General features: G+C 35.1%; 2 protein-coding genes across 5 annotated transcripts; both read left to right on the plus strand.

Moving 5' to 3' along the window:
• The first annotated feature begins 3,225 nt into the window (after positions 1-3,225).
• On the plus strand, positions 3,226-7,022 carry LOC109238381 (LOB domain-containing protein 4-like). Its single transcript, XM_019404814.1, has 2 exons — positions 3,226-3,636; positions 6,297-7,022. Exons 1-2 carry the CDS (start codon positions 3,460-3,462, stop codon positions 6,636-6,638), a joined length of 519 nt encoding a protein of 172 aa, XP_019260359.1. The 5' UTR covers positions 3,226-3,459; the 3' UTR covers positions 6,639-7,022.
• Positions 7,023-8,753: 1,731 nt separating this feature from the next.
• On the plus strand, positions 8,754-16,251 carry LOC109238384. 4 transcript variants are annotated; one of them, XM_019404824.1, is made up of 5 exons: positions 8,754-9,058; positions 12,245-12,292; positions 12,419-13,330; positions 13,634-13,878; positions 15,921-16,251. In XM_019404824.1, the coding sequence occupies exons 3-4, from the start codon at positions 12,730-12,732 to the stop codon at positions 13,723-13,725; spliced, it is 693 nt and encodes a 230-aa protein (XP_019260369.1). In that variant the 5' UTR covers positions 8,754-9,058; positions 12,245-12,292; positions 12,419-12,729; the 3' UTR covers positions 13,726-13,878; positions 15,921-16,251. The 4 variants fall into 4 exon arrangements, with proteins under 4 accessions (XP_019260369.1, XP_019260367.1, XP_019260370.1 ...); XM_019404822.1 differs by having other exon boundaries at positions 12,422-13,330; XM_019404825.1 differs by lacking the exon at positions 8,754-9,058 and adding an exon at positions 11,836-11,936.
• The last annotated feature ends 165 nt before the right edge of the window (positions 16,252-16,416 follow it).

The raw sequence follows: 16,416 nt of genomic DNA on the forward strand, positions 1-16,416 counted from the left end.
CCGAATTAGCAAGCCCTGACCGTGGATTCTCTATGGTCGCGGTGTTGTTTGGAGGAGGAGTCGGTGGTACGGTTGGCAACTCACTAACAAAAGCTTGCGGAGCATTGCTGACTTGTTCTGCATTTAACTGTTTTAATGCTGCATCGATATCTTGATCGCCCCCATGTTGATCATTCACATGCGATTCAGATCTATCAGGTGTCCCTTCTCGTGATTGTCGAGGAGAGTTTCGTGGTGAGGGGACTGGAGTTCCATCTCCCTGTTGATTATGCTGATTCAACTGTTGCTAATTTTGTGGGTCTTGCAAGTTTTGTTGGTTGTTGTCGTTAGCGTTTGACATGATTTTTTCGCAGAAGAATGGATTTGGAAAGTAAAAAGATTATCAGATTCCTAATAACGGAACTAGTTGGTTTAACCAGAAAATAAGAATTTCGGTCAAAGCGTATTTTTAGAGGTACTCGGGTTACTGATAATCAAGAAAAGGAATGTTCTTGTAATAAGAAAGGAAAATTAAATTATGGAATAGCAAAGTAACCAATATAAAGCAGAAGTAAATAATTGTATTCCAATGATAATCAGAACGTGTCCATACAAATGACATTTCTATTCTTTATATAGACATTTCTATGTACAACGTCTTTTCCCTTTTATGACTGAGTCATTATGAGCATTAATGACATTAATGGAACGTTATAATTGGTAATCGTAACTGTTTCGTGAAGATTCTGTAACGTTTGTAATCATTTATGCCCATTAATTGAAGTCTAATGAATCTATCCTTTTTCCTGTCTTGGTTCATTCCACCGGTGTCTTTTCAGATTACTGAGAGACTCGAGTAACTGTTCCTTCTCATCCCTCAGACGTTTTGCTCGTACCTATTAAGACTCACGTCTTTTTAAGTACTCTTCTCCAGCTGTCACTTTTCTAATGATCCACGTGTCTTGCCATGTCAGCCACACAATTAATTTCTTGTGTAATGTTTATTTTCTCCCAATACGGCTAGTTTAGCTGAAAACACTATTAACATAGTGTGACATTGGTCCCGGCTCTGCACATTTTTCTCACAAGATCTTACGCCATTAAAAATATTATTATACCTTATATTTAGCTGGTTGTTCTTTTCAACTTTTAATGTGAACTTTTCTTTTCGCACACCCAACAATTTTTACAATAACCAAATATTAATACACACATATTTCCCATACCAACCATCTTAAATGAATTATAATTTGGAATATGTCACTCTCCGCAGTATTCATGTGCCTCCACCGCTCTGTTTATTTATATTTAATTTATCGATTCTAGAATTCTCATTTCTCAATTGTGAAAGGAACAAGGACAAGAGAAGAATAATCAAATTTTGTTTCTTTACTAATCTAGATCGATTCACTGAACTAATATTGTTCATTCTGACTAATACAGATATGAGCATCTAAGTTTTTCTTGCTATAGGCTATAGCTTGTGAACATCATTTGATTATTTCTGCAAGCTACTAATAAGACTTCCATCTTTACTTTAATTTACACATTAATTCAAACCCTTAGCACTTATATAAACAGGATAACATCATTAATAATATGTAAATATGATAAGATACTAATAGAAGAAGACTAGGTGGAAAAGTATGGCGAGGGCATGAGGTGGGGCTGTGCACGGATCAGATCGGATCGGATTTAGCACATTTCAGATTCGGATTTCGGATTTCGGATTTCGGATTCTAGAAAATGCAATCCGAATCCGATCCGAATTATATCGGATCGGATCAAATTTTAAAGTTTGGATCGGATCGGATTTCGGATCGTATTATTATGCCTCAAAGTTGTAAACTAATATGTATATTTCTTTGTAAAAGAGGCAATACATTCATGTTCATGCAATTATGAGAGTACTATGGTGCCAATATAGCTAAATCTACCAATTGTAAAAGTAATAGCTTGGAGGAAGATGTAAAGGAAGTACTGACTATCCAAAATTAAAGTGTATTATTTATACATTGCCTAATAATTTCGGATATCGGATCGGATCGGATTAAAATATACCAATCCGAATCCCATCCGAAATCTAAAATTTTAATAAACACAATCCGAAATCCGAAATTGAATGAATCGGTTCGGATTTCGAACCTCCGATCCGAATGAACAGCTCTAGCATGAGGCATGGAATTTTGTCGTTATCATAAGATTTTCTAAATAATTCAAATTACATACAGACGGTGAGTTTTTTTTCCTGATTAAAACGTATTTATTTTTTATATCAAAATGATTGCTTTATCTTCAAGATTACAAATCTCACTTCTATGAAGATCGGCTACTTGTAGATAACTTTTTGTGAACTAATAAATAATTTCTTCCACGAAATATGTGTTTTTTCTCTACCCGCCATATGAACATAATTATTTATTACTCAAAATCTTAAGAACATAAAAATGGAAAATAATCAAGATTTATTCCAAATCATTAAGAGGTCGTTTGGTAGGACGTATAAGAATAATACTGAATATAGTATATTAGTAATGCTGGGATTATTTCTTATCGGCTGTTTGGTTTGATGTATTAAAGGTTTTGAAAGAGCAGTTATGTCTTTATGCATGCTTATCCATGTATTAAAAAATCATGATTCTAATGTCATGATTTGCTATGTATAAGAATACTACTGAATATTGTGTATAATTAATATAAGTATTAATTAAACATAGGTCGAAAAATACTACCAAACAAAGGACTAATAATACCAAAACTAATAAATATATTGTTTTTCCTAATACACCATTTCAATCAACCCCTAACTATATTCTTAATAATAACAACCTCACCTTCTTCCTTTTTTTTTTTTTTTTTTTTTTTTTTGGTTTTCCACCCGGTATCCGCTACTCACATTGGAGCTCGACTAAATCCGTATTCACGTCGGGAAGTCCCACATTGGGGGGTAATATGCTCCCTAACAAAGGCGATTCTATACCCAGAGACTCGAACCCGAGACATCTAGTTAAAGAAGAAGGAGTACTTACCGCTCCATCACAACCCTTGTCGGTCTGATCTCACCTTCTTCTTTAGTAGTACTATAAAACAAAGGTATGTGAAAAAAAAATTCCAAATGACATATAAGTTGATTTTTAATACCACAAATCTAAAGCTTTTCTTAGTAGGTCCTACAAAAGATTTTCTGCCACCTAAACTTTTCTATATAACATCTAACCTCTAACCTTTCTCACTCCCTTCAACCAATTTTCCCTTTTTAAAACCTTCTTTCCCTTTACTCTTCTTTATTTTAAGTAATTCCTTCCATTTCTCATTACACTTTTCAGATATAAACCTGCAAAAACTGACAGTAGCAGTTAGTATAAAACTTTTTAAGGTAGTTAAACTTTTGTGTGAATGAAGCTAGAAAAAAGATACTCAATTATATATAAATAGTCAAATATCTGAATTAGTTTGAGTAAAGTTGAAGAATTTTTGAGAATGAAGGAGAGTGGTAGAAAACAAAGTGCAGCTTCACCTTGTGCAGCTTGTAAATTGCTAAGGAGAAGATGTGCACAAGATTGTGTTTTTGCTCCTTATTTTCCTGCTGATGAGCCACAGAAATTTGCTAGTGTACATAAAGTTTTTGGTGCTAGTAATGTTAACAAGATGCTTCAGGTAAGAGACCTAATTCTAATAATTTTAGTTTAATTTTCTTCCTGCATTATTATGTTTAATTAAGCGAAGGGGAGCCTTGAAACAACGATAAAGACATTGTTTCGTTTGACTTATATATAGGTTACGGTTCGTGCCATGAAACTAGTTACTGATGCTTGCATCATAATAGACTGCCTACATTACACTCCCTTGGAATGAGGTCCTTCCCCGAAACCCTACGTGAACAATTTTAATTTATTTTCCTTTCTGCATCATGGATAACGTTTCAGGGGAGCCTTGGAACAACGATAAAGTTACGTTATTTCGCTTGATCTATATATAGGTTACTGGTTCATGTTATGAAATTAGCTACTACATCAGAGGATACTGCATACATTACACCCTCTTGGAATGCGACATTTCCGCGAGACCCTAAGTTAACGGGGATGCTCTTCTTTTTTTTGGGTATTATCACTTTTAGCTCTCACCAGAAACTATTTACATTTGGTAGTCGAAAAATTGTAGACAATTTATATAATTTTTGTATATGACATACAAAATGTATATATACAAAATATATATATTTTTCGACTATTATTTTAAGAACAACTATACAGTGTCGTCCCCTTTTTTTAGAATGTCTACTTAAGCCTTATTCATGCATTTTACCTTGTTTATTAAAGAATGTGGTTGTTGGAATTGAGATATAGTTATTGTTGGTATTGTACGAAAAAATATTTTTATTAAAATCTAAGTGTATAGTAAATATAACTTAGATTTTAGGGCAGAGTGACTAACTTCTAAAAGAAGGCCAATTTTTAAAGATTTGTATTTATATACACCAGTATAATAATGTGTTTACAACATTTATGAAGTTTTATAGGTTATAGCATATTATTTTTTTATTTTTTTTTTAAGTTTACTAGTAATAGAGACTCACCTAAAGTTTATTATAAAACCTATGATTATATGAATTGGCTAGTCTAATTTTACACAGCAATTTAATTGCATAACTTTTGGCATTTTATTATAGAACACTATTTCAGATGCTAACTCTCGTCATTTCACTTTTAATAATAATTCTTTTTGGCATGATTTACCTCTAATTTTGTATCTTCCTTACTTTAAGTGGGCCATTATTTACTAGCACGTTGAGTATCCCCCTTATATTTATAAAAAATTGGATTTCTGACCCACAAAGATTTGTTCGTTTTGCATTTGAGAACCAAATTTAACTTTATATCACACACCCAAGTATACTAAATAGTCTTATTTTTTTGTATTAAAGAGTCAAGGTTAGAGATGACTACTAGTATGAAAATATTGACCCAAAAAACTTTAACGTGATAATAGTAAAATACACCGATAAGATTACTGTAAATATTTTTCTTTTCTCTTATTTGTGGGAAATTTCTTTTATTTTTTTTTTTAATTTTAATATTCTCCATTATTGGCTCTATAACGGCTGAAAACGGTCCAACCAGGGGCGAAGCTATGGGTGGCTAAGGGTGGTCAACTGAACATCCTTCGTCGGAAAATTTTACTGTGTATAGGGTAAAATATTACTATTGTTATGATCTAATAGACTTTGAACATTCTTATTGAATTTTCTGGCTTCGCCACTGGGTCCAAAGACCCCACTGTTATTACCTTAGGTAACATCATACCTTTTATTTTATTTATTATATACATATATTTAAATCTTAAATATTTTTACTGAAGTTTTTGACCTCGTCTCCGTCTTGGCCCATCTTGAGTCTAATATTTAGCACAATACATTATATTATTATAACTTAATTTGTTTAAATAATTCAAGAACGTTTTCCAAATAATTAATTAGGAGCAGAAGAGATAAAAATTGGAAAAAGCATAAAGAAAAGTGAGTCTTTGTAAACAAAGTCTTTTAACATTTTTTTTATTTTTCTCTTGTGGTACATAAGCGTAAGAATATAGTCAAAGATTTGTTATTCCAAAGTAATTTTAGAAAAGTGATTATATCACTTGCATTTTTTCCTTATTTTAATAGGGTGAGTTCACACTTAAAAGACAGAAATTCTATGTTAAAAGTTCAGGTTTTTACTTTACTCTTTTCTTGAGGGCTTAAACAATTATATTTCTTTTGGTGTAATCATGACATCACTATTGCATTTATCATTTTGTCAAATTTTAGGGCTAGAAATTAAATTTATGCCACTTGCAAAGAAAAAAGAAGAAGTTCCATCCATGTTATTTCAGACTAAAATACCTTAATCACCCCCTCTTTTGGTTGGGGGGAGGCAAATTAATAGAAAATAGAAAATAAAATAATTAATTAAGTTTCTATTATGGATGGTGATTGTACAATCTTATATGGACAAAATATGGTATATTGCCCAAAAAAACTTACTCGCATTCAATCTTTACATTAAAAAGATGGTTAAGTAACATATCATCACTTTGATTTGTACGTAATACAGACAATGGTAAAGCTATAATTTTCATCAAGGGGTTATAAAAGTTTAAACAAGCGGAGAAGCCGAGGGGTACAATATCTTATATATATATATGCATTTTATATAGTATAATTCCCTACAAAAGGGGTTCGGATGAACCCTTACGTCCCTAGCTCCGCCATTGAATACAGAGTTAATTGCATGAATTGATATAAATATCAGATACAAATAATTATTTTATTTTTGTAGGAGTTATCGGAGCATCAACGGGGCGATGCCGTGAGTTCAATGGTGTATGAAGCTAATGCTAGAGTTAGGGATCCAGTTTATGGTTGTGTTGGAGCTATATCATCTTTGCAACAACAAATTGACCATCTCCAAACACAATTGGCAATTGCACAAGCTGAGGTTGTACACATGAGGATGCGACAATTTTCGTCGATGTCTAGCGGTGGCGGCACGGCCGGAAACTCGCCGGAAAACGTGTCGCCATCGTCCCGACACACTCAAACTCAACCAACCATGTCCCTTTTTACCATGGACATGGTGGTTGATCAAGCTAATATGGGGGAGTCCTTATGGTCATGCTAGCTAGTAACTTATATAGTTCGGACTCTTCAAAAATGTCACTAGATGCAAGTCAGATCCTTCAAAAATAACACTATATTTTTCGAGAATTCGATACGACACGGGTGGAACGATATTTTTGAAGAGTGCACGTAACATAGCTAGTAACTATTTAGCTAGTTGCTTGACTAGCATGCTTGCCTAGTCTTTTCTAATATTTGCTATCAAGATCTTACTTTATTGTCTGCTTCTTCTTTTTTTTCTTCTCTTTTTTCTTTCTATACATCTTTATATAGCACATCTCTAGCTGACCCCTCAAGAGATGATGATGACCATTATTAACCATATTGTAAATGTCTAAACATATAATTATGAGCTATAATTATGATATGTACTTATGTATGTTGAGTTGACTACTTTATAATTAGTTTCCTTTGTTGTGGGGTAGATAATTGGTTCAAGATTTTGTATCTAATGCTTTTGATGTTTGTACCTTACTTTTGAGGAAACTGCCAGACCATTTTAATTAAAATAATGTTTGTCTTTTTTTTTTTTTTAATTTATATTTTTTTCTTCATTTTTCTTGTTTCCTTTTGGCCCCCATGTTGGAATATGGTGTTATCATTAAGGCAAAGTATCAAATATGAAGTGACTATAATTATAGGCCATAGCTTTTCAAAATATCAAGTTCCGGCTTCTTTAATGGTTTCTTCACTATTATATTTCTTTTTATTATTGTTGTGAACTTGTGATTATGCTTGTCTTGAGCAGAGAGTCTATCGGAAATAACCTCTCTATTTATACAAGATAGGAGTAAGGTTTGCATTCGCTCTATCCTCCCGCGACCCTACTTATGGGATTATACTGAGTTTGTTATATAATTATAGGCCATAACACTTTAAATGACATTCTCAATGTCCTCCTCTACATCATGAAAAGATGTCATGTCTCTGAAGCTATTTTATTTCCATCAACCCCAATGGTATCCTTAGAGACAAAAGCTAGAGAAACAGATCTAATTATAGGGGGTGGCAAAATTTGATTTTTCAAGATTACTTCATTCCACATTCTTTCAAGAACAATGTGATTTGAAATTGCAAATTTAATACCTTTTGGAATTATGCTCAAGTTGTAAGGTAGTTGAGACTTGCTTTTCATAGGTTTGTGCTCAAGTGTGTGGTTGTGTAGGTATGTGTTATGAGACTTTCATAGAAAGACAGAACTGAATTAGGAGACTCTTCAGTAGTTGCCGAGGATCTATCAAAAACAACCTTTATTGTCACAAGATATGGCTAATATTTGCATACACTAAAATATTATGCACTACAAATATAGTTATTAAATGGTTAACACCGCATAAAGGCCAATTAAGCTCATTTCAATTCAAACATTATAAAGATTAATTTATCTAACACTAAAAATTCTCTATATTTGCTGATAACAAATAAATCTCTAACAAGCTTAATTTTTTTTTTTAACAAACAGTAGACCTAAATAAAGGTACTAAGATAGCTAAAATTCAATCCTAACTAATTAAGATATCACCACACACACATATGTATATATTTTTCCTTATATTGGATCATATTAAACTCTACCTTCAGGGTATGGGTAAGGTCTGCGTATACTTTACCCTCCCAGACCCTATTCGTGGGATTATACTGGGTTGTTGTCGTTGTTATTGTATCATATTATATGCTAAGTCTATTGGATACTAAGGACCTGATTGTCCATAAATTTTATTTTATTTTATTTTTTTGATTTTTTTTCTTTCAATAATGTGTTTGTCCATGAAATTTTGCAAGTTTTGAAAAAAATTCAAAAATGAGTTTTTCAAATTTCCCCCGCTCATAAAACTTCAATATTTTTTCAAGTGAAATACATGTCCAAACACAATTTCAAATTCCAAATTCCAAAGTATTATTTTTCAACTTAACTCCAAATACTATTATTTTTAAAAAAAATTATAATTATTATGTACAAACGCCTACTAAGAGATTGTAAGTCTTTCACTTACAAATAAAAAAAATTAATGATAAACAATAATAGATAAAATATTTTTCAGCATATTCAAATTTGGAGCCAATAATAATAAAGAAATTTAATTTATGCTCTTTTTTTTTTTTTTTTTTTTTTTTTTTTTTTTTTTTTTTTTTTTTTTTGGTCTTTTCTTTCTCCTTCCTTACACCTTCCTCCTCACAACTGCTCCATCTTCTACTCCTTACTCCATCTTCCACACTTTCCCCACAATTGTGATCATCAATTTGATTTTGGATTTCATCTCACATTAAAGCTTAAGTATTAAATACTTGGGCTACAGTGAAAATGGCAAACAAAGCATTCAGAATATGTAGTAGTGTGGCTGAAGCATTGAGTTACATGCCATTTTCGCTGCAATACATTGAGCCAACACAATAACGAGTTTCCTACTGTCTTCCCCAGCAGTAAGTGCCTTTTCCCCTTTATTTTTATGGTCTATGGACTGGTATTTACACTATATAACATCCAGATTATATGATACTCAACTAGGGGTGTCAAACGGGCGGGCGGGTCGGGTCGAATATGGACCGGCCGATAACCTGTAATGCAAAAACGGATATATTATCCGGCACGACCCATATTTAATACGGATAGAAAATGGGTTAACTGGCGGATAATATGGATATCCATATTATGGCTTCTTGAATATGATCACTTTTGAGAGAATTTCTAATCCCTAAAACTTGAGGAACCCCAATTTGAGGCTTTACAAATGTAAGAGTTAAATCCATTAGTTATGCATTTTCTAAGTGGATAATATGATACTTATCCATGTTTGACCCGTTTTAAAAAGTTCATTATCCAACCCATTTTTTAATAGGTAATACGGGTGAATAACTGTTTTCTTTTAACCATTTTACCACCCTATTAGTTATGCATTTTCTAAGTGGATAATATGATACTTATCCATGTTTGACCCGTTTTAAAAAGTTCATTATCCAACCCATTTTTTAATAGGTAATACGGGTGAATAACTGTTTTCTTTTAACCATTTTACCACCCTATATGATACTCAACTCACTTATTTGGAGAATGATGCCTATGGCCTATGGGTTCTCACTTTGTCCCTTCTTTTAGTTTTACCCCTGGCTAGATTCTTGTGTTTGGTTAATGCATAGGAGTAGTGACACTCATTGTGTTTATTGGGTACCTTTTTTGCTTATGGAGGTCAATTTGACAGATTTTGATATTAAATTGGACTATATTAATTTACTTTAGACTAAAATTTGGAAATTATATTATGATATGGAACTTAAGTCTAATTCAAGCTCAAAAGCTAGGTCATAAGATAACGATTGTGCAATACCATATAAGGAGACCAAGTCCTCCATCCACTACCAATTTGGGAATCTAACACGTGAAGTACCATAAGTATATGTGCCTAAGGTTGTGGCGTAGTAGTCAATGAAGTGGGTGAAAACAAATGGGAGATCAGGGTTCAGATCCTAGCAGTGACAATATGTGTTAGGCGATTTCTTCCTATATGTCTAAACTTTGAATGGTAGAGTTACCTGGTGTCTGGGAGATAGCATGTAGCGGGTGGAATAGTCGAGGTGTACGCAGGCTGACCCCAACACCAACGTCATAAATGAAGTTCCATAAGGACAAACTTCTTCATATCAGATGGCAAAACGTTGAATTTTCTATCTTACTCAATGTTCACTTTGTTGAATCAGAGGAGCAGAAAATTGACAAACCTTTTGCCCCACAGGTAGTAGTACTCTCTAAAATCTTAATGATGTTGGACTTCAATCTTATCAAAGTAAGTGATTAAAGTAATAGTCAATCAATGCCTCTAGCTTAGAGATTGTTTTCTGGTACTTCTCTTGATCTGACTTGTGGAGCTTTAAGTGGTGCCTAGGAGTTGATATACTCCAACTATCCTAATACTTCAAAACAGCCAGTTTGCACAATTAATGAAGATTGGTTCATGTCAGTGTTAGATTTTAATCAAGTTTTAGCGATATAATAATTAGAGCAGTTAAAGTAAAAATTCAGGCTTGTATGTTTAGAATACTAAATAATAGTTCCAAATCATGGTGCAAAAGTTCTCTGAATCAGAGAAAGGAAAATACCAGAGCAAAGTAAAGGTAGTAAAGCAAACAAGGGGAGGTAGTAACTAACTTGCAGCTCTCATTCATGTTGCTCTGCGGAGCACTGCATAACAGAGGCGGACCTACACTATAGGTTGAGGGGTCACCGGCAACCGGAAACTTCGGCAAAAACTCTATATATACTTGCAAATCTCTTCAAAAATTAGTAAGATATTAGCATAGGCCCCCGTACCAATCTATATGAGCAGTAATAAATTTATATTGAATGCCACAGTGCCCCCACAACCATTGAATCCTGGGTCCGCTCCTGCTGCATAAATATTCTTAAGTGTAAACTTGAGCTTGTTTATCACTCCTATAACTTATGCAATCATGTTGAAGTTCTAATCTTGTTCTTTTTTAGGAGTGCACCATTGGTGGAGCTGCTTATTTGTTTCATCTGTTATCGGTTAATCTAAATTCTCAAGGATTCGATAATGATAATTTTTGTTACTTGATAAGATGAGCGACTTTTAAATGAGTCGGGTTTAGATTGGGGAATATGAAGTCTTTGAGCTTATGGATTAAGTCTTGAATAGTGAGATGCTACATCTCTATCTTTCTGAACGAGTCAAGCGACGGATAACATAAACAACCTTTTTACAGCTGCTTACACTACTACCTATCATGATACCATCAAGGAGAAAATCACATCCGCTCTCAAGAATGCCTACATTTTTGACAACTTCGGACGCTGGTTGGTTCAAATTTGGGCACCTATAACCACTAACGATCAGATTTTTCTAACAGCTTGTGACCTACCTTTTGGTCTTACGAAACTCCATGAAGGACTTTGTTTTTAAGGTCAAGAGTGTCTGAAATTTAGAATTCCTATTGTAACTGATTGTTCTGAGAATGAGTATCGACTTGGTCCTATTGGACGCGTGTTCAAACATGGTTTGCCTGAAATGAGTCCAGATGTTTCTCGTTATTCTGCCAATGATTATCCTCAGCATGGCTTGGCTTCAGATGCTGGTTTAGGGAACTATTTGGCCGTACCGGTTTTTGAGCCTCTTAGTAATCAGTGCATTGGAGTACTTAAGATCATAGGGGATAAGAAGGGAAGCTTCTCTCAAGACCTTTTTTTTTCCAAAAAGTAGCTGCTATTATTGAGATATCATAAGAAAATCAAATTAAATTAAAGTCCTTCTCTCAAGACCTTGTTCAAATGGTCTATGAGATGCTCAATGTATGGCTTTCCTCTCTACTTTTCTTGCCATTTCTCTTTCTCTCTTCTAGTTTGTTTGAGTTAATTTTACTGTAGAGAAAGGAAAGGTTGTTCAAAACTTCGGTTAATTTTAGTGTGGTAGCTAAAGTATAAAAAAAACATGAATTAAGTGAAGAGTTTGGTCATTTTTAAATGTCACAATTACCACTTCAATTTTCTAGAGATAGATTAAAAGACGTTTTCTCTTCATAGGAGCTATGCCTAGTAGCCTACTTGTTTCTCATGAACCTCTATATATTTCTCTGAGCATGGCATCTTGTTCTTAACAGAAGGTGGACTTGAGATCATCAAACATATATGGCCACCCCGACAAGAAGGTATGTTCATGAAGATGCTATATGCCTGAATTCCCAAAGACAGGAAAAGAATATCTTAGACTAAACTAAAGTGTACCTCTTTAACTGAAATAAACTAAAGCTCCTGTATCAACTGTCTGTTTTTAGCAGGGCCTTAGAGGGCTAGAATGCGCCTTAAAAGAGATCGAGGAGCAGTTGAATTTTATATGCAGAACTCATCAATTACCTCTAGCTCAGACATGGCTACCTATCCTTGACGGAAGCAATGTTGAAAGATTCAAGACCGCAGAGGAACAATTTTGCATATGTACATCAGAAGGCTATGAGTTCAGAGCTGCTTGTGATATGTTTCACTTAGGGAAGAGTCAGGGGGTTGTTGGTAAGGCCTTTTTAACCCGTAGTTCATGCTTCTGCAGTGACATCACACAGTTAAGCATGACTGAGTACCCCTTGGCACAATGGCACATGTGGCACACAGAGTTGGATTACATAGCTCGTTTGCTATATGTTCGCAGAGTTCCTACAAAGGGGACTATGTATACCTATTGGAGTTCTTTTTACCCCAAGATAACAAGTCAGATTTCAGGAGTCCACAAACCATGTTGAATATGTTATTGGCCTCGATGAAGCGACAATTTCGAAGTTTCAAGCTTGCTTCTGGACAAAAACTGGGAGACAAACTATCTGTTGAAATTTTACCTGTTCCTTCAGATGATGGACTCAACTCTTTTGAGATATGCCATAGTGTGAAATCTTTATCTGATATTGAAGCAGTAGCACGCCCGGGAAAAATAGAGTGGTTTGACCCATCAAACAGATTACCGAAAAGTGGAAATACAGTAAATATCTATCCTGAAAATATTGATCTAACAACATCATCAAGAACTACTAACACTACAACAAAACTAAAAAATGTGAGGGTGCTAAGTAATAGAGTTGTTTCCAATAGCTCTGAGGGAGAAAGCATGATGAAAATATCCGAAGGACACCACAGAATTAACAATGTAGTGCTTCAGCAATCAGTTGGTGCACAAGTCAATGGCACTGAAACCACTCTTGGTAATAAAAGTAAATTCTTTTTAACAGATCTATTGCATCTCTGATTGTATGCATTAATATTTTCAGGTATGTTGATGTTATTCCAAGTAAATTCTGAGTATATTTGCAGCCTATGTCGCGCGGACTCTCCAAAATGATGCCGCACCCGTGTCGGATCCTCCAAAAATAGTGTATTTTTGGAGGATCCGACACGGGTGCGGCATCATTTTGGAGAGTCCGCGCGACATAGTTTTCAGCCAGCCAATCTGCTCCAAATAGTCTTGGCACAAAGCATCTTGAAATTAACGACATGAATTTCTCCAGTGATCAGCTTGAATCTGCCAAGGTTGCTGATAGCCATTGTGAAGAATCCAGTGGAGGTGACCAGTTATGTCATGACACCACAACTTCCTTGACTCATGCTGCAAAGCCTACCACACAAGCTGCGGGAGTGCAGAATGAAATCATCATTCCAAGAAAATGTCCAAATTTTCTATTCTCTGGGGTTCGTGGTGATGAGCTAGAAAGGTTAGCCAAGGTGTCAGCTTTATGATCGTGAGGAGCTCCAGGTTTGAGCTCTTTCCAAACAATCACTGGTTTTCTAACAGTATCATTAAGTCAAAACTGTTGATTGATGCACATGATTTATGTTGATTTGATTTGATTACTCTAAGTCAGCCATTTGTTAGTGGACACGTTGTGTTAGTACTATTTTTCCGCTACGGTTTCCTAGTACCTTGCCACTATACTGATTATTGATATTGCATTTTTCATTTATTTTTCTGATTCTTAGCTCGCTGGTACTATCTTTTTGGCGTATGTTGTTGTTACCATTCTATTGTCTCATTTCATCTTCTTCTGCCGAGGGTCTTCGAAAGCAACCTCTCTACCCGGGGTAGGGGTAAGGGCTGCGTATACTCTACCCTCCCCAGATCCCACTTGTAGGATTATACCGGGTTGTTATTGGTTTTTTACTCTAAGTCAGACATAGATTTGGTCCTTTGGAGATATTGATATCCTAGGTGAAAAGTTCAAATATGGTGAACTTTGGCAACCAGTGGTTTATAGATTTGAGAGAAGATTGGAGGGATGGATGACGATACTTGTCAAAAAGGGGAAGAATCATGCTATAAGTTCTTACATTACCTTATCAAAATAAAATCATGCTATAAAATTGCAATTCCATTTTCAGTTGGTAAGTTTGAAAGTTAATGAGAGAATTCTCGTGGGATGGAAAAAATGGGAAAGGAGATGCCACTTTGTCCGGTAGGAGAAGGTATCAAGCTAAATATTCATGGACTAGCCATTTTTTAATAGACATTTCCGCATTAGAAATGGTTATCGAGATTCAGATACAAAGAAGAGATTTTATTGATGAAGGCGATTAGCACAAAGTACAGATGCAGTCAATATGGCTGGTTTTCTAGAGATGTCAAATTACCGTGTGGGACGGGTCTACAAAAAGGTAGTGTAAAAGAAAGAGTGAACTTCTCAAAGTTCATGGGGTCTTTGATTGGAACTAGTAGCCGAATAAGATTTTTGCTAGATTTTATGGTGTTTATGATGCTTAGTTAATAGTTGCCATACATTTTCTTGGTGCCTAATAATTAAAATTACATTTCTATTAGGTAGCCGAGTGTCTTTGTAACAGTAGCTTTGATTCACCACTTGGGTGTTTTTCGTGTTTTTTCCGTATCCCTAGACTTCTATTGCTACTTGCTGTTGTCTTTGTTTCGGTTTGATTGCATTACCTATTGCTATTTTTGTATTTGTGCTTCGGTTGTCAGATCGGTATGTTTGTTATTGCCCCTCTCCTTTTCCCCTCCCGAGCCGAGGGTCTTTCGGAAACAGCCTCTCTGCCTTCTTAAAGGCAGGGCTGCGTACACTCTACCCTCCCTAGACCCCATCTTGTGGAATTACACTGGGTTGTTATTGTTGTTGTTGTGCATTTCTATTATTTAAAAAAAAATGGAAAAGGCAAGTTTCGCAAATAATTCCTAAGGATTCTAAGCAGATGATGTTGTTGGGAAGAAAGTCATATCATCTTTCTTTTTCATGGTGTGGTGCATAAGCATAGGCGTAAGCATTTATTCAAAAAATTGTTCCTGAGTAATTCTAGAGAAATGTGCCGATCATTTGTGTTATCTAGGTGAGTTTACACACAAACAACAGAAATTTTAAGGTTAATTACTTTACTCTTTCTTGATAGTTAAACCAGCTTTGTGTTGGTATAATAATGACATCTCTATAGTATTATTTGTCAAGGCTTAGGGCTTTAATCATGACATCTCTAAAGTTCATTGTTGTTTTACATAAGAATACCATAACTACTAGGGCAGCCCGGTACACTAAGCTCTCGCTACGCACGGGGTCCGGGGAAGGGCCGGACCACAAGGATCTATTGTAAGCAACCTTACCCTGCATCTCTGCAACAGGCTGTTTCTACGGCTCGAACCCGTGATCTCCCGGTCACATGGCAGTAACTTTACTAAGTTACGCCAAGGCTCCCCTTTAATACCATAACTAATCAAGGTTAGAAATTATTTGCATTTTGTTTGTTTGTTCGAGTGGATTTCTACAATTTTAGGTTCGGATTTCATTGTTTTTGCAGGAATTTTTGCAGAAGTTACCAGAGCATCAACGGTGCGATGCCGTGAGTTCAATGGTGTATGAGGCTAATGCTAGAGTGAGGGATCCTGTTTATGGTTGTGTTGGAGCTATAGCATCTTTGCAGAACCAAGTTAGCCTTCTCCAAATGCCCAAGTTAGCCTTCTCCAAATGCAACTGGCAGTTGCTCAAGCTGAAGTGGTGTGCATGCAGATAAGTATGGACATGGCAGATCCAACACTTAATTCTTCCTTCCTTGTTTCTTGCAAAAATGTAAAAATAGCACGGCCTAGCCAGTTTTCGGACTGGTCATGCAAAAATAGCCAGCGTTTACCAACTCAATGAAAAATAGCCACTATTTTGCTGCAACAGAGACCGGTCCAGCATAATATACTGGAGTTCGGTGCACCTGTGTATGAACTTCCAGCTCCAACACACGGAAAGTTCCAGCATAATATACTGGAGATTCGAGCACTTGTGTATGAACTTCCAGCATATTA

This window comes from Nicotiana attenuata, unplaced genomic scaffold (genome assembly GCF_001879085.1).
Source record: "Nicotiana attenuata strain UT unplaced genomic scaffold, NIATTr2, whole genome shotgun sequence".
Classification (NCBI taxonomy): domain Eukaryota; kingdom Viridiplantae; phylum Streptophyta; class Magnoliopsida; order Solanales; family Solanaceae; genus Nicotiana; species Nicotiana attenuata.

Bases quoted from the DNA above. Each gene is read 5' to 3' on its own strand.
- LOC109238381 (XM_019404814.1), top strand. From the start codon at position 3,460: ATGAAGGAGAGTGGTAGAAAACAAAGTGCAGCTTCACCTTGTGCAGCT. The intron at 3,637-6,296 runs GTAAGAGACCTA...TTATTTTTGTAG, and splicing joins ATGTTAACAAGATGCTTCAG to GAGTTATCGGAGCATCAACG.
- LOC109238384 (XM_019404824.1), top strand. From the start codon at position 12,730: ATGGCACATGTGGCACACAGAGTTGGATTACATAGCTCGTTTGCTATA. The intron at 13,331-13,633 runs GTAATAAAAGTA...GAATTTCTCCAG, and splicing joins TGGCACTGAAACCACTCTTG to TGATCAGCTTGAATCTGCCA.